General features: G+C 43.5%; 1 protein-coding gene across 1 annotated transcript in view; it reads right to left on the reverse strand.

The window, feature by feature from the left end:
• slc24a4b (solute carrier family 24 member 4b) overlaps positions 1-18763 on the reverse strand; it is a gene marked incomplete at its 5' end in the record, with an annotated part of 35847 nt that extends 17084 nt beyond the window's left edge. The window contains 2 exons of the mRNA XM_080790358.1: positions 10787-10900; positions 18604-18763. Coding sequence (XP_080646484.1) covers positions 10787-10900; positions 18604-18763 — 274 coding nt within the window. The remainder of the gene's footprint in view (positions 1-10786; positions 10901-18603) is intronic.
• Positions 18764-19923: the final 1160 nt, after the last annotated feature.

Genomic DNA, 19923 nt, shown 5'->3' on the forward strand with positions numbered 1-19923 from the left:
AGCAGAGAAAACAGAATGCTTATTTTTGCCTGAAAGACAATAATCCACGACTGAGCATATGAGGGGTTTAGAATATTTGAAATCTACAGTAACTGATAAGACCATGAGGCAAGCATATCTGTGATTTATGTCTGTGAGATGATGCACACGATGAAAACAAATTATACCCATGGCTGTTAATGAGCACATAACAGGGCAATGGGATAAAAGTGTACACTGTGCTTGCGACAGCTTTAACAGGGTAAATCTATAAAGCCTTTGCTCAATTTATTTCTGACAGTTTTATGCTGTGGAACGACACGTGTGGGCTTAGCATGCTGCTCTCGACCACAGGTGCAATCAATTATAGGATTTGTCAGCTGTGTCCTTGACAGGGATGGAAACGTAACTGATGCTGATACAGTAGGCTAAAGACACATTACAATTATCCTTGCAGCAATGACTTATTTTATTACAATGTCCTTTCCTGCTACTCTTTGCAAAATGGCAGTTATCAGGCCTGTAGGTTTGCACTGAATCAATCGCTTAATGGTACAGACATCCCTGTCTGGCGCTGAAGATAACTGCAGTAAATTACAAAATAAAAACTGTTATCCTCTGTATGACACACACGGTCGTACGATGTAATTATTAGCCATGAGCGAGAGACAGAACAGAGTTGAGAGGCACATTCAGAGTCACCTCCGAGGCGAACCAGACACCATCTGCAGGGGTTCGCCCCTGTGTGTGTACCCCTCGGTGCCGAGGTCAATCTGAACATGAACATGCTTCCACAGCCAGGAGGAGAGGTGAGAAGATACACCACAGAGGCAGCACAAAAGATCAGAACAGCCTTCTGCACAGTAGATGGAGTCAATTATGCAGCCCACGCACTCTCCCAGAATAGCATGTCAATAAATAGCCTCAACGGGTCAAGGTAAATATGAAGGTGAATATTTCACTCATTAATTGGAGAACCCACATCATAATGATGGATCGTCCATTACAGAAATCTATGTAGCCATCAATATTTATTGCCACCCTGAGGACAATGAACTACCGCTGGTCTTTCAATTTTCTAACTTGTGTCATGTTCCTACAAATGAGGCTGAAATAGAAACATCGACTATATTGATTTAGTAAGTGAATAATAAGGCCATATTTATTGTTATACTTTTGAGTGGTATAATTCAGAGGGAAATTAATTACAGTGTAAAACCTTTGTGAGGTATTGGTTATGCCCCATAAATGGACATGGTTGACATCACAGTATGTATATCAGAGTTGTTGGCAAGTTGACGTCTGCGCAAAATCACTGTTAGGTTTATGAGACATCAGGCCAAAGCTCAATCCGTGAGAGAGAGAAAGACACAGAGTGGGAGGGATGAAGAGTAAAGAGAGAGAGAGAGATTGAAAGGGCGGTGGAGAGAGGCAGAGAACCTATTCCACCCATGCAATAACCCGGCCAATGCTGGGTACCGGAACCTGAATGTGTCGCTCGTCAGCGCAATAACCCTGGCAACGCCAGGAAAGCTAATAACTTAGCACGTTTTCTGCTCATTTATAAATAAACCTCTAGACACCCGACTGTGCTTCTTATGCAAGAAATTAATACCAACACTTGTTCATCTGCCTCCTGTCTGCCTCCAATCTCATAATCAGCCCCCGGGAGGAATTACTTGGTCCACACAGAGTGAGTCCTCTCTCAGGAGGACTCGGGAGTGGGTTAGGTTTAACACAGCTCAAATCCAGCCCTACAAACAGCATAAACATTCTGTTGAATCCAGCATCACTTACAGTGGCAAGTTCAGTTATTTAACAATGTTAACAATAAAGACGACACATTATGACATGAATTTTCCCTTTAGTGTCAATGCGTTTACTAAACAAACTTTGAACTAAAGACAAACATTAAACCTGTGTTGCCCCTCAAAAATCGAATATATTTTTCCTTCTTCAGCGATCCTAGACCGGTTTCGCACATGCAGACTGCCGTTCACTTCCTTGTTTTGATCATAATGCCGATGTCCTGTGGTCACTGCTGACTTCAGCAAGCACCTCGTTTGGAATATTACCGCTTCTAGAGAGACATAAGACGAGGTAGCGTAGGAAGAAGGCGGGGTAAAGTAAAATATCAGTGTTAATTTTTCTTTAGTTTTAGCGATTTTTGACAGGGGGGTGGGGCATTCGAACTAATTTCTTTGCAAGATTATACGTAGATTTTTTTATCATTTACTATAGTCCTAGTAAACCCCAGTAAATTACATCTGGCCACAAAAGATCACAGGATTCTATTGAATGTGAGCCGTTTTTGCTTTTTTGCCTTTATTGATAGGTTACAAATCAATAGCTGTGGTTGGAGTGTCCGCCCTGAGACTGGGAGGTCGGGGTTCAATCCCCGGCCAGGTCATACCAAAGACTAAAAATGGGACCCAGTGACACTCAGCATCAAGGGTTGGATTGCGACATACTAGCGTCATGTCCAGGGGGTGTACTTTTACATCATGTCTAGGGGGTGTACTTTTACATCATGTCCAGGGGGTGTACTTGTACATCAAGCTGCCTCACGCTACAGAACCAGGAGATCGGCTCCTGCCCTATGGGCCCCATGACTCGGAAAGGCTACTTACTACCAGTAAGACGCGCAAACGCGGGAAGGAAACGCAGCTCGTACATATTTGGGTTTTTTTAAGATTTATTTTTAAGTTATTATTTTTTTAAGTTAAGTTATTTTTAAGTTAAGTTTTTAACTTAGCCATAACCATATAAGGAGTCCCCAAAGCAGCTATACGTCCAAATATGGAGTGTGTTGCATCAATCACAAACAAATCACTCAGCTCCATATATGGGCACAAAGGTGGGACACACACACAGACACACACAGACAGACATGATCTGCTAGGTCTCATAGTAAGTGCTCACTGCGTTCGCAACTACTGTATATAGTGGCAGTAAATCTGCAATGAATGAAAGTGACTCTGCCATATATGTGCAGGATTCTAAAAGTCAGGCGCCCCTCACTTCACACGAGTGTGATCTTTTAATAAACTAGAGGTTAATAATAATAATAATAATAATGCAATTTATTTATAAAGCTCTTTACATTCTCACAAATCTCACGGGGAGAAGTTGGGTGTTGGAGGAGTGGAGGCTTCGAGTGGCGGGTTTGGGGGCAATGAGTTCTTTGAGGTAGGGGGGGGGGGGGCATTTCCGTAGATGCACTGGTGTGTAAGAAGGGAGATCTTGTATTCAGTCCTGAAGGTGATGGGGAGCCAGTGGAGAGAATACAGGGTGGGTGTAATATGATCATATTTTCGTACTCATCAGGAGGTTTTGAATGTACTTGGAGCCTCTGGAGGCTCTTGCTAGGGATCCCGATGAGTAGTGCGTTGCACTAATCCAGCCTAGAGACGACGAAGGCGTGGACGAGTTTCTCAGCATCTGGCCGGGTGGGTGTGGAGCGGAGTTTGGAGATGTTCCTGCGGTGGAAAAATGAGGTCTTGCACAGGTGTTTGATGTTTGCCTCGTAATTGAGCTGAGAATGAGATGCTGGTTATGGGACATGTTTGGATCTGGTGGGGGGTGCCAATAAGGATGGCTTCGGTTTTGGAGCGTGATATGCCCATATGTGGCGATCTGTCAGTCCTTCCTTGTCCCTTTTGTGCCCATATATGGAGCCGACTGATTTGTTGAGGTTAGACAACATACTCCATATTTAGATGAGTCAGGTATACTGTATGAGCATGATGTCAGAGGAGCCATGTTGTCATAGCGACGTGGTCATGGTTTGTTTATGGTTAAGTTGTCATAGCGACCACATCTCTGATAGTGACATCGCCATGACACGAGTGTGAGACTGACGTCAGAGTTCAGTCCGCCAACCGCCAGCCAGTCCTCCCTTAAGCCAGTTTTAATATAGGATTACAGAATTAGCTATCCCAACCGAAAATCATTAAGTGAGCATGACTGCTTTTGCAAGAGAATCCATATTTCAATAGACGAATATTATGATATCAACTAGATTACAGCCCTCTTATCTTACTGAAGACTCCATATTGACAGACACACACACACACACACACACACACACACACACACACACACACACACACACACACACACACACACACACACACACACACACACACACACACACACACACACACACACACACACACACACACACACACACACACACACACACACACACACACACACACACACACACACACACACACACACACACACACACACACACACACACACAGCAACTTGCTGGAGTCTCCTGGTTCAATAACCTAAAGGGGACACAACTGTGAAGGGCATGTGTTCAGCGGTAAAAAAAAGAAAAAACTCCCCCTGGGTACGGCACAGCTCTGCAGCAACAGAGGCAGAACATAATCACTGTAGGTGATCTTTTACTGGAGTGACCCATATGCCTCTTGTACGTGGCGCAATTAGACTTTAGCCACTCGCGTAAACTAAATCCCAACAGAAGAACTCCCTGCTAGCAAACAGCATGATGCGAGAGGGAAAATTCATAAATGCCATAATGCAAGCATGCAGTGCTGAAGCGGAAAGGTGCGAGGAGAGAATGTACGGTAAATGATGAATAAATACATGAAGAGGTGTACAAGCGTGTTGAACAAAGTGCTCTGTACAGCTGATTTGGCCCACGCTAACCCCCTCCACCGCCACTCCACAGTATTGTTCTAGTGTTGGCATGCAAGCCAGAAGCGAGGCGAGGTCAGTTTCCATTATGCACAGCAGTATAATCCTCCGCTTGTGTAATTCCCTTTTAAAAAGCCTCCTTCTGGTGTTTCCCTGGAGTCGACAAACCTGCATGCCACCGCGGAGCAGCCGCCAGTCACAGTCAGCCTTCCCTTATCTGTCCACTAATTTTGCAGGCCCCCACATCTGCGCCGTCTTGAATACGACCTTCTTAACACTCAGAAATCTGCATTTTCAGTACCTGTGCCATGAGAATGTTAAAGAGGTCAGAGAGAGACTCCACCACTTGCACTTGCCATGGAAAGAAACACGCAACCACACCAAAAACACGCAACATGTACTGTACACACACACACACACACACACACACACACACACACACACCCCCCCATCCACCCCTGAGCAGATTAGTACGATGCCGTATCTAAAACCACTATAATCAAATCCTGAGGGATTATTGCATAGTGCAAACCAGGCCACACTAAAACCCATGTTTTGTTGTTTAGTTCTGTCCACTTTTAACACACACGCTTAAGCATGTTAATTATGCTACTCAAGTGGGAATTCTCAATATTAGCAACATGCTTATTAGCCCATTTTGGGCGGGAACCCCATTTGGTGTTAGCATCATGTTATGCTTTAGCTGCACTTCAAAAATAGCAGACCTACAAGCTCGTAGCGCGCCACCGAGTGGCGCGCTTTGAGCTTGTAGATCTGCTATTTTTCAAAAATCGAAGAGCGACTGACATAGAAGACATTTTTAGAATCTGATCTCAGGTCAGAATGAAAACTGTCAGGATGTAGAAGACATTTTTAGAATCTGATCTCAGGTTAGAATAGGTTAGAGAGGGTGCCACTGCCTGGTGGCTCAGACAGTTAGTGCACAGACCATATGCTCCTTGTGAGCGCGAGGCCCCCCGATTCGAATCACACCCCTATCTGGTCTTGCATGTCTCCTCTCTGCTTTTTGGGTCCTGTCTCTAAACAGACCCATCTGAAATAAAACGTAGAAATAACAAAATAATAGAATCAGAAGCAAATTATTCCTTCCATGGCAACATTACCTACATTGCTCTTCCCCCACCAAACATGCTGTTATGCTTCTGATTTGGCATTAGTTAGGCCCATGAAAAAAGGAGGGTGGGGAGAAAGAAAAAAAACCACATTACAATACACTGGAGTCTGTATCATTTAGTATTCTGTATTCCATTTCCATAGTCAACCTCAACTACTTTGTCAAGTTCAAACCACATATACGTACTATAGCAGCTCATAAACTTCTACAATAAAAGGTACATTGCCTTTCCTCCCAAGAGTTATTGTGACCTGCTGAATTATAAAACATAAAAGTGAATTTGTATTTTGTACCATTAATCAATAATCACTGGATTGCCATAGACAGAGGATATCATTCTCTGAGCACACACTTTAATTAGTTAACACTACTATGGCGACAGAATGACTCTGCCAGTAATGATAAAAACAGTGTAATGAGCACTTAGTGGCAATATGAGAGTTCTGCAGTATGATTCGTCTTCATAAATTACAAGCAGCATGGTGTGTAATGAACTTGCTAGTGCAAATAAGGGTTTGGATAACGTTGCGAGTTATTGCTGAATTACCAATAACAAAACGGGGCACTTATGATGAATGGCTGTCATCGCTAGCACAGCACAAGACTCAGGAAAAGCTAAACAATATTAGCACCTCATCATGGACCCTGGAAATGGCTTCCTCGCCAAGCAAAGAAATAATGATGAGGAAAAAGGGAGCGAGCAGGCCAAGTATAAATCTATGCATTCCACAAACAGCAGCCTAATTAAGCAGAGCTTTAGATGTGGATACACACTCAGCATAAAACAAGAAGTCTCTGATAATAACTCTCACACAGTCCTCGCCTGGTACATCTCTCTGTCCGAGTCCCCATCCCCCATGGACCAATTCTGAGAAATTAATAGAACCAGGATGAAAGCAGCAAGCGCATCACTGAAGAATGGTGCTGACAGACAGTCAAAAAAAAAAAAAAAAAAAAAAAGTAAATGAAGCAAGCACTGCACACATGAAGTTGCCTCTGCAACCATTTATTTTGCCCAGGCAGAAGTCTGACCTTTCTGAAATACGCTGTACAACTTACATTAACCCATTTATCCTGACAGTGTTCTGAAATACCTATGTTTCTAGGCCTATATCACTCAATATTTCATGTCAAGGACCCCAAAAATTATCTGTAATTGGCCTCCGAGACCCGCCCTCTGAAAAGATGTTGTTCCAGGGACCCTCCAGAAGCAAAGATTTGAGTTAAAAACATTCGTTCTGAAAAAAGAATATTCCAAATTTGAGGCACAACACCAAAAGGGGTTTCAAAACTTGGCCATGATGTATGATTAGGGGATTAGGGGTCAAATGAAGCCTAAGGCATAATGGCATATCATCAGCCCATACTCAAGGTGAAACAATGGGTGGTTCTGGAGAGGGGGAAGTGAGCGGTGTGAAGTGCAGCCTGCAGCCTGCAGTGGGCAAGACATTTGCAAGGGGGAAAAAAGTAATCCCCAAGGATTAGAAAGGAAGACTTCCAGCACATAATCTTGTCAACTGGCACTCATTTCAGTAAGACCCCCACGGAGACTTCAAAAGTTTCAAAACAATAGACAGCATGGATGTACATGAATACAGGGCTTGTTAATGCCACAATAATGTGCAGGGGGGAAAATAGCAATTTGACAATGAAACCTTGAGGCGAGAAAAGGCTTAAATTAAAAATAACAGCACTGTTTATGCAACTCATCCCCTTAAGGATTCTACCTGCTGTGACAAGTAATGAAGAGATACTGTCAGCCCTCATTGGGTCAATAGTAGAACCACAAGAGAGCTAAATACAGCACCTCAAATTACCTTCAGAAATCTGTGTTCCGTGGTGCCACTCTGCAGATGCGGTCAGGTGCAACTACACAGTGCACAAAACCTTAGGGACACCTTCCCAGTTCCCACTATCTGTTGCTAAATGCACTTCTTTTCCTGGACACCTCCCCTTCATTTCTTTCAAGAGGAATTGATTCAAGCATGGATCAAGGCAGCACATTCATTTGATAAGCTTATGTTATGGGCAAAGCAGACGTTACTATAATTGTGTGCAATAAGACTAGATGACTTTAGTGTGGACACATATTTTACTCATAAGGATGCCATTTAGGGTGGACACAGGAAACCAAATGAGTGGATACGTGTTTGTTTTTTTTAAGGTGCTTCAATACATTTGAATATTGTTTTCTTCTATAATATAATTAAATTATATAATTATAAAAGTGAAAGTGAAACTTTCATATATTCTAGATTCACTGTGCATACTGTAAAGTGAAATATTGAAAACCTTTTTGTCTTGATGATATGGCTCATGGAAATCAAAAAATCCTATCTCAAAATATCAAAATCTTATGAGACTACTAAAACAAGTAAGACGCGCAAACGCGGGAAGCGAACGCAAAAAAAACATAATACAGAAATGTCAACGATCTGAAAAGTATGTTTTTGATTGCAGCTTTAAACTAATTTGTATTCTTGAATTTAGTGTCTCACACCTTCCTCTTGACAATACAACCTGGATTCTCTGTGGGGTTCAGGTCAGTTGGCTGGTCAGTTAATTATTACCAGTAAGACGCCCTGAGGGCGAGAAGCGACTTAAGGGCGAGGTTGCGTGCAAACATCCGCCTGGGTGACGGCAGACTGCTGGGCGAGCACTGGCGCTTTGGAATGAATTCTGTACTGGCCATATGTGGAGCGTTTCTTGAGCGTACAGGGCTTGATGAGGTCAGATCAACATATGGAATGTCAGAACAGGTCAGCTCCATATATGGAGATCAAAGGGTGGCAGTGGGGGCAGTGTCTTGAGTGTACAGGGTTTGATGAGGACTGGCCATATATGGAGCGTGTCTCGAGTGTACAGGGATTGATGAAGTCAGATCAACATATGGAATGAGGGCCCAGGTAGGGCCGGGCCTTCATTTTCAGGCATGTTGAGAATTCTAGTTTTCGCCGGCTGCCGGGCGCAACTGCACTATTAACTTTGGGGTGGACCCCTCCGGAGTTTGAATGGACAGGTCAGTCAAAAGGGAGACATGGACGAAGGACGGGTGGGGAAGGATCCACATAATGGAATGTCAGAACAGGTCAGCTCCAAATTAGGGAGATCTAAGGGTTTGAGGTTTGGCCGGCTCTCCATGTCTTCTCTTCTCCATGTATGGCTATCCAGGGTTTGATGAGGTCAGTGTCGTGATCTTCATATACAGTATGGAGACAGCCATATATGCAGGGTGTCACGAGGCATGACGGACTGGCGGCCAAATAGGGTGCCGTTTTCAATTATTATCATTATTATGTTAAAACACTAAACAACTGCTGAGAACTATTTCACGCTAAACATTTGGGGTAATTGTTGTAATTTCCTTATGATTCTTTTTGCTTGGAAAGCAGCTTTGAAATAAATGTACTTCTCCCTAAGCTAAACCAACCCTCTGCAACTCAGACAATCAAGTGTGTCCCACTTAGCCGCTGAATGTATGCAAGATGAGGAATGGTGCTTTATTGTTTCCTTTTACCCAGTGCCGATATCAGGCTGCACTGTTGGTGGAATTGTCAGCACTGTATCCACCATAACAAATTAGAGAGTTCACTGATATCTTTAAGTGCAGCAAGGGTGTACTAAACTAATTTATGTGTGACCCTTTTTATAGTCCGCTCGATACAAATTAAAATGCTGCAAGTGATCTAAAATGATTCAGACTTCAGAGCAAAATAATCTCAAAATGGGGAGGTGGGATAAACCATTGGATTAACTGATCAGGGTGTCAGTGGCTAATAACATTGATTAAATGCTACAAACCTAATGCACCTCCCTCTAATCACACCCATCCACCACCTTGTGGATGGGTGCATGTCTATTAGATCTGCTATGGTTCTCAGTTCTCCAGTGTTATCGTCCCCAAAAGATTAGCGTTCATCCTAGGCATTTATGGGCACTGTAGAGACGATTCCATATTGATATAGGCAGCTGTCAAGGGCTGGTAGGTGTGTGGGTGGGAGTCTTTAGGCTTGAGCCTGCGGTATCTGGATGCGGGTACCACTTTTTATCAGCTATATGGCATGAGAGAAAGAAAAATCGCACCCATGCGAATGTAGCGTTGCTGTGTGTGTTTGTGTGTGTGTGTTCTGCAGGGGTCAAAAGGTCCTGCTCTTTTGTTTGGCGGGTGTTGGACATTGGCCGTGGAGAGGATTTCACAGGAGGGAGGCAGGGGAAGTGCCTCCCTCCTGAGCTCAGGGGATCCTGGGGGGGTATTAAGATGGACACAGGGAGCAGTGTGCACCGCTCAAAAACAGGGTCAGATCCACTGACTGAGACTGTACTTTTCAACAAACAAAATGTATGTAAAATGCTGAACATGTGTTGCCCAATGTCAAGTGTGTTTGTGTGTGTGTGTGTGTGTGTGTGTGTGTGTGTGTGTGTGTGTGTGTGTGTGTGTGTGTGTGTGTGTAAATAATATACACACAGTAAACTAATGAATGTTGGAAATGAAATCTGTTCCAACATTTCCATGCCAAGGACCCCCAAATAGCAATAGCCTATTGCTGCGGCCCAACTATGGCAAAATCACACAACATGATGCAACACACTGTGAGCTTGTACAGTAGATCTGCAATTTGCTATTTTGGAAAACATTTAAATGTTTGGGGAAAACATCAAGTTTTGACAATTATGACATGCCCAAGGGACGCCAGGTTGAAAGTGAAAATGGCACAATAATATGCTAATATGAATTTTGTAATGCATTTCTGGGCGGGAACCCCTTTTGGGGTTCTAACCCTTCTGGACGGGAACCCCTCTTGGACTAGTATACATGTACAGTATTCAAAAATTACAAAAACATTATGCTGCTACAGTATATAAATATTTGAAAAAACGTAGGTTAGCTTTTTAGAATCGGCAGTCCAAAGTGGGTTAAGCGGTTCATTTTGTTGATCTTTTTCCCCCCCCTTTCGAATTGCGCACGCAAGCACGCACACATGCACACCCCCCCTAGCGTACCTGGTTCTGTACAGTTCTTGTGCTCCGTTTCGTTGTCTGGTGGCGAGGCCATGAGTCTTCTTCCCCAGTGTTCATGGTCCGGGTGCGAGTGCCCCTCCACTACCATCCCATAACCTGGAACAGAACATGAGCCGTGTTATTTAGAGTGTTTTTTTAGACCATTAATATAAGCAATTAAGCATGTAATCACAAGAACAATACCAAACTGACAGACAATGAAAAAATAAATTGGGGCACTCCTGACTGCTCCTGAAGTAAAATATAAGTTCTTGTGGGCTTATTTGAATTTCAAATTAAAGACATCCATTATGTGCTGCTGTCCCATGGGTGTTGTTAAACCTCCCGAAAGATGCTAAAAACCAACATGTTTTTTCTAACTCCATTAAAAGTCTGCTTTGTTGATGTTTTTCATTCTGCTTCTGTAAACATCAAAACGCATCAGGTTTTGGTTGGCAAAAACAGATTCTGACTGTTAAATGTTCTACTCTTCAGTTCTGGAATCCATTATGTATAATGATACTGACTGTTTAAACGTGAATTATTTGATAATATCACAGCACAAACAGGCAATAGATAATTATAATGATTATTTTAATGAAGAACAATGTGCTAGAATCCGAGTGTAAGCATTATTAGAAGGAAAAATGTCCCGTTTATGCTTTCTTCCAGTTCTACAATGTTCGAGCATCTGAAAATTAATTGAGATAAGTAGCTTCCTAAATGTGTTCAAATCTCTAGTCTCCCTGACTATTGCAGTCACAACAGGATTTAACTAATTAATTATTTATTAGGAGGACAATGTGGTTAGTGTTTACTGTTTACTCTACTGATTTAATTCTAGGGTGGGAGGAAAATATTGCTAAACCTCCATAAATATATCTACAGTATATTTTACATCAAAACCACTGTTGCACAAAAACATTTTCTATATATTCCATGATTATATTCAGTAAATAACATTACATAATGATAATATCTTATAATCTGCATAATGATGCAACTGAAAATCTAGGGTCTGAGAATTACTTGTCACCATAGTGAATAATGTACATCAAATGCAGAGCATTCTTTTGCATACGGTGTAAAAAAGAATAAACCCAAATCACACTACTCAAACAACTGAACAAAAGTCGAACAACTCTTCGACAACAACACTGGTCGTTTTCCGACAGCTCTAGAATTCCAGTTTGTGTTTTTCCACGATAGGTTCTCAAACAAAAAACATCCTGGTATTTTTAGCACACAGTCATTGAAAGTAATTCAGCATTAAATGGCACGCGTTGAGTGAAGGGCAATCATCTGGAAGAGCAGACTGACGATCCACCGCCTCCCGACACACCCTCCAACAATCACTCACACCTGCGCCGCACATCTCACCGTGTGTGCATAGTTGAGCTGCATGGATGGCTCATTGGCAATGCCAAATTGGGCCAAAATGTCAGATACCGAGTTAAAGATCATGTTTCATTGCCTTGTATTCCAATTTGATGATCAGTGGTAGACAAAATACTACTTTGTTTTTTTACTCAAGTATCAATACCACAATGTAGAAAATAACGACTCTGTAAGTAAAAGTCAAAAATGTCCCTTAAGTACAAGTTATCATGTATAAAATGTACTTAAGTAATTTACTTGTACTTTCCACCACTGGATGATACAGTGTAGTGAATCATTGCAGAAAGAGTGACATACATGACATTAAACAGTCACACAGCCTAATTTACATACTCTTGCTCTCTCTGTGCAACTCAACTAAGTTTTGTGCCACAGCTTTGTTCTGGAGAGAGAAAGACCTTTGTTGTTGTTATAGTCCTGCAGGAACAATTCTGTTTCAGCTTCACCCCAGCTGATGAATACTGAGACGGTTATCATGAGCGCTCCGTGGATCTACATACAGTAGTTAGAGCGTATGTGTCAGGGTCTGGGAGAGACACTACAGCCTGGACATGTAGTCTGGACCGGGAACCAAGGCTCGCAATTTATGTCCAAGAAATTGGAATGACATGAGCAATCACAGTCAAATCCAGTTACATTTTATTCAATTCATTAAAGTCAAATGAACGCTTTCAACTGGCTCCACAGTGGTTAGGCAATTTCAGCTGATCTTGAATGCATAGGAGAAGTCCAAATCAATCAATATATATTCTCAATACCATTTTTGACAATCCCATTATTTATGTAATAATTCTCATTCTTGTACTTTGTTCCTTCATTGTGTCATTTGTTTTGTTATGTTTTATGAAAGACATTCTAGGTCCACTAGTTGGCAAAAAAAGAAATCACACGCGTGTAAAGTGAGGGGCGCTTTACCAACCCTTATCTTCTTAGGCGCGATTCATACTCCTATTTTAGAGCCGAATAAAAGTTGGTTCGGCTCTGTAGAGCCTACAATGTGACGTCATTTGAGGTTCGGGGGGGGCGCCGGTACCGTCCTAAAGTCGCCTCTTCGTTGCTACTGAAAATTTCTGATGAGATAAAAAAAAAAAATTGCAGAAATAATTGCAGCACTACAGCGGATTGAATACATACAGAGTATGAATCAGCCCTTACATCATTGCGATAACATAACATAACATGCATGTGACGATTTGCTCAGTGACAGACAAAACAAACATTAAACTCTGTTCATTGTAAATGCCATAACATTTTTGTGTTAGTGACAAAACAAACCTGTCCATTGTCAATGGCGTTTTTAAGTGGTGCAAACCACTTCCTTAAGTGACTATGTGTGTCGGTAGCTGGCTGGGTATGCGTGAGCACGAAAACAGCATGGTTGTTTTTCACCACCTAACACACACACATTAACTGTATATATGGTGATTTCAGGTGTACCAGTACAGTACAGTGACAGTAGTACAGTACAGTAGAGGGACCCCCACACGGTAACTCTGTCATTTCCCAACCGTTTCGGACACGGGTGGCTCGCCGGAAGCAGGCCGGCACCCTGGGTGCGTTCCCCCACACGGAGTTGCACCACTTACTTCACACGGGTGTGATTTTAATGTTTGTCTAGACAAGACAAACAAACCTGTATATAGGAGTGGCTAGCCCCCTCAAAAATAAATAAAATCACAGACACACAGAGGGGACGGAGGGGACAGCAACTCAGTGCTTCACATACATATCACCACCAGTGTGCATATTGCATACAATACAAATAGCAGTCGTCATCAATATTGTCAGTACATCAAAAGAACATTCTGTTGTGAACAGGGGTGAAAAGTAATTCTAGCTTCACAATCTTGATATAGCATCGTACTCAATTTTTGAAAAGGCAATTACAGAACAGCCTACGGTTATGCTGTTGGGGGGCACACGTTAGTTCGACTACGTGGACGGTTAAGACTCACCCGTGGCTTCCACGTTCGGTTAGGGTTTGGTAATAGGGTTGTATGGGACTCTATGGTCGGAATATTGGGTAGTCGATTTATGGGTGTCGGATAATTGGGAAGTCGAACTAACGCTACACACCCTGTGCTGTTATGGCAATGAGGAAAATCTGTTTTCGTTTGCATGATTAAACCTCTTTTCCAAGTCAATCTTTGAGAACGCTTCTTTATAAAGAAAAAGAAAAAGGTCACTCAATACTTTGAAGGTAATCAATGATTTTTGATTACATTTTGATGGGTAGGATGCATATTGAAAGGGTTATATCAGGATGTGACCATAATGTGCCCGTCAGTGGCAGCCTTGCATGGTTCCCGGTCCGGGTTCGACCCCCAGCTCCTCCTGGCTACGCGTCATTGAGCAAGACACATTCTACTTCTGCGAGCAGGTCGGTGCCTTGCATGGTTTCCTCTGCCGTTTGTGTTTGAGTGGGTGAATGTAATGCACATTGTACAGTGCTTTGGAAAAAGGCACAACCACTGTATGAATGTACCTTTTTTGAGCACACTGTACTGAATGTTTAAGAAAACTCTCCATCAATACATCCTCCTAGTGATATTAGAAAACCATTTCAAGCGATAATCTTCAAGATGTTACACTGTGTGTTAACTAACATGTATGGTATTTGACAATCAAATATTCGCAAAACTGCTGTGCAGAATCGTAACAGTAGATGGCAAAGACTCTGAGCTAAACTGAGTCAAACGCCTTTTCTGCCTTGAAGGAGAAACAAAAATAAATTATACCAACAACGTGGTGACTGTCTGCCTCCAAGCAGCTTGTATTGTGTATTGTGTGTAGGGAGACACAGAGCAACAGTAACCTGGTAGTAATGTCATCCACCAGCTCTGTCCAATCATCTAGGGAGGGGGTGGACCAAGGACGCTCATAAATCACATCCACTTCCTGCACTGTGAGCGTATACTACGAGAGTGCACCTCCTCACAGGCCTCCTGCTGCCAAAAATCATCCCTCGTACACAGTAAAATCCTCAGTGTTCATTTAACTCTACTCTGAGATTATGTACACTCAGTGGCGTGCACAGAGAGGGGCAGGTGCTCAAGTGAAAAAAGGGCACCTTGTGCAGCGCGTGGAACCAGCCGGTTGCCTTAATAGTGTGAGATTTATAGATTTTGGGGCCTAAATAATATATTAGACACTGTTCTTTGATCAATGTCACCAATGGTCCACATAGGCTACTGTACAGTGTGCACTGTACAAGAAAGACGTTTTTCTCCCCTCTTTTTTTTCCAAAAGGCACATTGCCAAAGGGGCAGGGGGTGCTCTTGCAACCCCTAGTGTCTATCTGTGCACGCCACTGTGTACACTCAGTTACAAATGGATAAATAACACTGAAGCCTCCCTCCTCACATCACCATTGATCTGCCCTGCTCAGACCTGGGCATAAACACCTGTTCTAGCCTCCCATGTGGCACCCTGCTACCATACATCCAATCAGCACACCACCACATGACATCCTTCCATAAAGACATAACCCAGAAGAAATGCATCTTTTAGCTGCCAGCCAATATGCTGTCGATAAGACAAGGTTGTCCCTAAGACAAGACTTAAGCAAAGATGGTGCAGGCAATCTAAAATCGGTACCCAAGGCTTGTTGTCCAAGTAATGGTTGGTACTTAGAATGTTTATCTTGAAATGCCTGGTCCATGTACAAAGACACAGCCCACTTCCAGAATCAGGACATCCTTGTGATTGGTGTCAAACAACAACAACATCTGGTGTATTTGGGATGCTAGCAAAGACATGACATGCATAACTAAACCAATCTGGTAGCACTCTTGAATTAATACATTGCTGCAATGGATGGCATACATTGTTGAGCGGTGCCAACTGCCAACCACCTCTATTAAGTGACTGCGTGTCTGTCTGTCTGTCTATGTATGTCTTCATGTATGCATGTCTGTTTGAGTACGACAATACCGCTGGGTGGCACTATTGAGCAGCCTAAATGGCTACACTACAGCTGTAGAGCTTCACACTGACTGAGCACACACACACACACACACACACACACACACACACACACACACACACACACACACACACACACACACACACACACACACACACACACACACACACACACACACACACACACACACACACACACACACACACACACACACACACACACACACACACAAAAGGTCTGACAGTCATTAGACAAATGCTCGTTTCCTTTCTGAGAGATATGAGTACTAACAAGGCCATAAGAGTCATAGTTTGATCTGATTAGTGTTCAGAAACCGTTACCCAGCCCATAGGTCCAGGAGCGTCCCATCCCATTGCCTTAGGCTTAGATCAAACACCTCTCATCTGGAACACCTTGAGATGACCACCATTACTTCTACAAGTCACAGCAGTGCATCATGGCTAAAATGAAAGCAACCCTAGCTCTGTCAAATACCCCTGCATCATGGCAACACTCACACTTGGGTCAGGCAAACTTGATTAAATGAAAAAAAGGCAAGCCATTACTGAGCAGGAGGCTTAGTGTGGGCTCCCAGAGCATGCCTTTTGGATACAACAGATTTTGTGATTTGCACTTTGGTGCATGATATAATTTGAGAATAATCTCTTAAACTTGTTGTTTTAATGTAATTAATACAACTCCCCAATACATGTCCTTTAGAGACATTATAGAGGCCATAGAGTGCTGATTTACAGATGATTTCAAGCCTGGGCCTAAGTGGATGCAGATGGGCAGATCCCACACCATGCAAGCTCTGAGGTTGAGGGTCAGGGTTAAAAGCACTTTGAGGACCAAACAGATTGAAACCACTTTTGTCTTTACAGTAATCCCTGTGTGCTGTGGCAAACAAAAATGTGCAATGTATCCATTACACTGAACATGGCATTCCAGCCCGAGGGGTATTTTCTCCCATGTCCAGCTTTGACACAACACAATATTGTCCCAACACAAACATTAAATGCCATTGAAAATGAATGGCCATTTCTGAGTGTTTGTGTAAACACAAACATTGAAGACAAAAGTGAGGACGCAAATTGTGATTGGCCGGAATAAGATGTATGATGATATGCACGCCCCTCACTTCACACGGGTGTGATTTCTTTAGGCTATTTGCAGTATATAATATTTTGTTATGCTTTTGCAGATATAGGCTTCATGAATACCTTTCAGAGAGGCTGTCACTCATGTTGATGATGGATAACCTCGGTTATGAATGACTAGTCAGGTATTCTTCATGTGAATGTCAAGGTTAATTGTCTTGGCGTCGGCGACGATTACATAACGAAGAGACAGCTCGAACGTACTACTCTGCAGACTGCATGTTAAGTGTTTCACCTCAGACACGTGCAGTGGGTTTTTGACACAGCCCATACAGACACGCGTGTGCGTTCTTCTTTTGTATATGGGGCTTGTGACATATGTCACACAAACACTGTGCATGCATGATGCATCGGTCGTGAATAATCCACCGACCTCACCATGCACACAGTGCATTGCACACCTCGGAGAGCAGCTGTGAATAATGGATCAGTGAGAGAGAATGGGAATGCTCCCCCCTCTCTCTCTCATGTTATTTCCCCCAAATGATCGTCCTCTGCGTAATTGTATAATCTGATCACTCGACCCTCATGCAGAACCTAAAGCGTGCGTTATGCAGGAGGAGAAAGATAACGATTATGAGAGTGTGCGCGATGCTGATGCCAGGCATTGCCACGGCGGGGCAACGCTCCAAACGTATAGTGACCGCTGATGCGCCGCTGCTTGCCATGATTCGTCTCCAGCGCCTGCCCTGGCACAAACGCAGATTTGCCACGGAGAAATGACTCAACCCAAAATTAGGCTGATTGAAAACGCGCCTTGTCGTCGGTTATCTGGCGTCTACAATGAACGTGGATAAGGGCTGTGCATCGTTGGTTTGTAATACTCTTTAAAAAAAAAACCGTTCCGTTGCCACGGCGCGCACACTGCGGCATAAGGACAAACAGACGCATAGAAAAGACATATGACCTAGATCACCGATATGGACGGTTGGACCCATTCAAATATAATAATACAATAGCACAGGCACACCATTCGCTGCAGAGGCAGACGTCCCCTAAAATGACCAGAAAGCCTCATGCATGCCATTAAACCAGAGCCACCGTAGCCTGCAGGCGCATTCGCACAAGATAACATTCCTGCTCCATCCTATATGGACCACCTATGTTATTCCGTATGTGATGCATGCGATCAATTCCACGATAGCTCGGACACTCCTACCAGGCTGCATGCCCTTGACAGTGTGTTTGTTACTTTCCGAATTGGAGAAAGATGGAGAATCATTGAAATACAACGCATTGGTTACACTGCAGAATCCTCAGCTGCTGGGCTCTGTCCTCCATGACCCACGTTTGTCAGCAGTGTGTGAGTGTGTCCCCGGTTCGGTCCCCACACTCACCTGTCTTTGTGAGCAGAGCCGACGCGCTCCACGCCACGAACAGGACGCTGCAGATGAAACACACTTGCACGAAAAGCATCTGTCTCCTCTTGCGAACTTTGAAAATCTTTGCAATGATTGTCTTTTTGGAGGCACTCGACGTGTTGTCGTCTTGCTCCATGCTTGCGGCTCTCCTGTGGGCCGGCGGCCACTTCCTCTCGTCCTCTTGCCTCACTGCGGACGACGGGAGACGCCGAACAAACTGCACCCCCCCCCTCTTCGCCTCCTTCACACAGAACAGGCTCGGGACGCGGTCCTCATCTCAAGTGGACCCGGGGCGCAGATGGAGGAGCGGAGCGGACAGTTTGACAGTGCTGTTCAGCTGCTGCTGGATTGATGGAACGCGGCCGTTAAGGTTCCGTGTGCTGCTGCTACTAGGCTACAGCACGGGCAATGATGGTAGGGCGGGCAACTCCTGTGTCTCCAATCAATTCAGCAATTCTCCAAATCCCAGATTTAGATATCAGCAGCAGAATAGCTCCCACGGCACTGTGCGGAAAAGAAATCCAGGTTTGTCCCGAGAAAAGCCTGCATAGTCCTTATCTTTCCTACTTTATCTATTAAGCATACGCTGCGTCAAAAAAAAAGTAAAAGTAGCCTAAACTGATTAAACGCCAAATCGCCAATACAAAATAATTCACCTGTAGGCTTATTCGCTAACGCAAACTACACGCATCTGTTGTTGCCCCGGTGGTCTATTAAGTGAAACCAATCTGTATTCATCAAGGTTTTAATTGTTAGATTCGGCCAGCAAAGTCATATGCCACTCGCCTCGGTCGGACGGGCACCTCCCCCTCAACATCAATTCTTTAGTGCAGAAAAGCTGTGCACAGACAGTGCTGCTGCTGATGAGGACCATCAACTTAACAGCTGCGGTCCTCCTGCCTGTATCATGTCGTTTTGTTCCATAAATGACATAACACATGTGTGTTCCATGATCGATTTCTAGGCTATACTTTTCTGGGGTGTCATGTGCTAAACATCATCACACGGTCCCTGTAACAACTGGAAGTACAGTAGGCCTACACCTTGAAGCCCGGACATCGATCAATCCCTGGAGAGTTACAATCTCACTCTCACGTTATTTATAGGTCACCATTTAGACCAAATATAGAGGCAGTGCGACGATCGAGGCAAGTGCGCTGCCTGCCTGCTCCCAAAGCAGCAAGTCAAGAAAGAGCCAGTACCTAAACCAAATGCTGTGTTATGAAACCAAATCCATAATCCAATATATATATATCTTACTCCATCCCGAGCACACCCCCTTTAATAAGTGCCTCA

Source organism: Protomyctophum bolini, assembly GCF_963924005.1.
Source record: "Protomyctophum bolini genome assembly, chromosome: 19".
NCBI classification, from domain to species: domain Eukaryota; kingdom Metazoa; phylum Chordata; class Actinopteri; order Myctophiformes; family Myctophidae; genus Protomyctophum; species Protomyctophum bolini.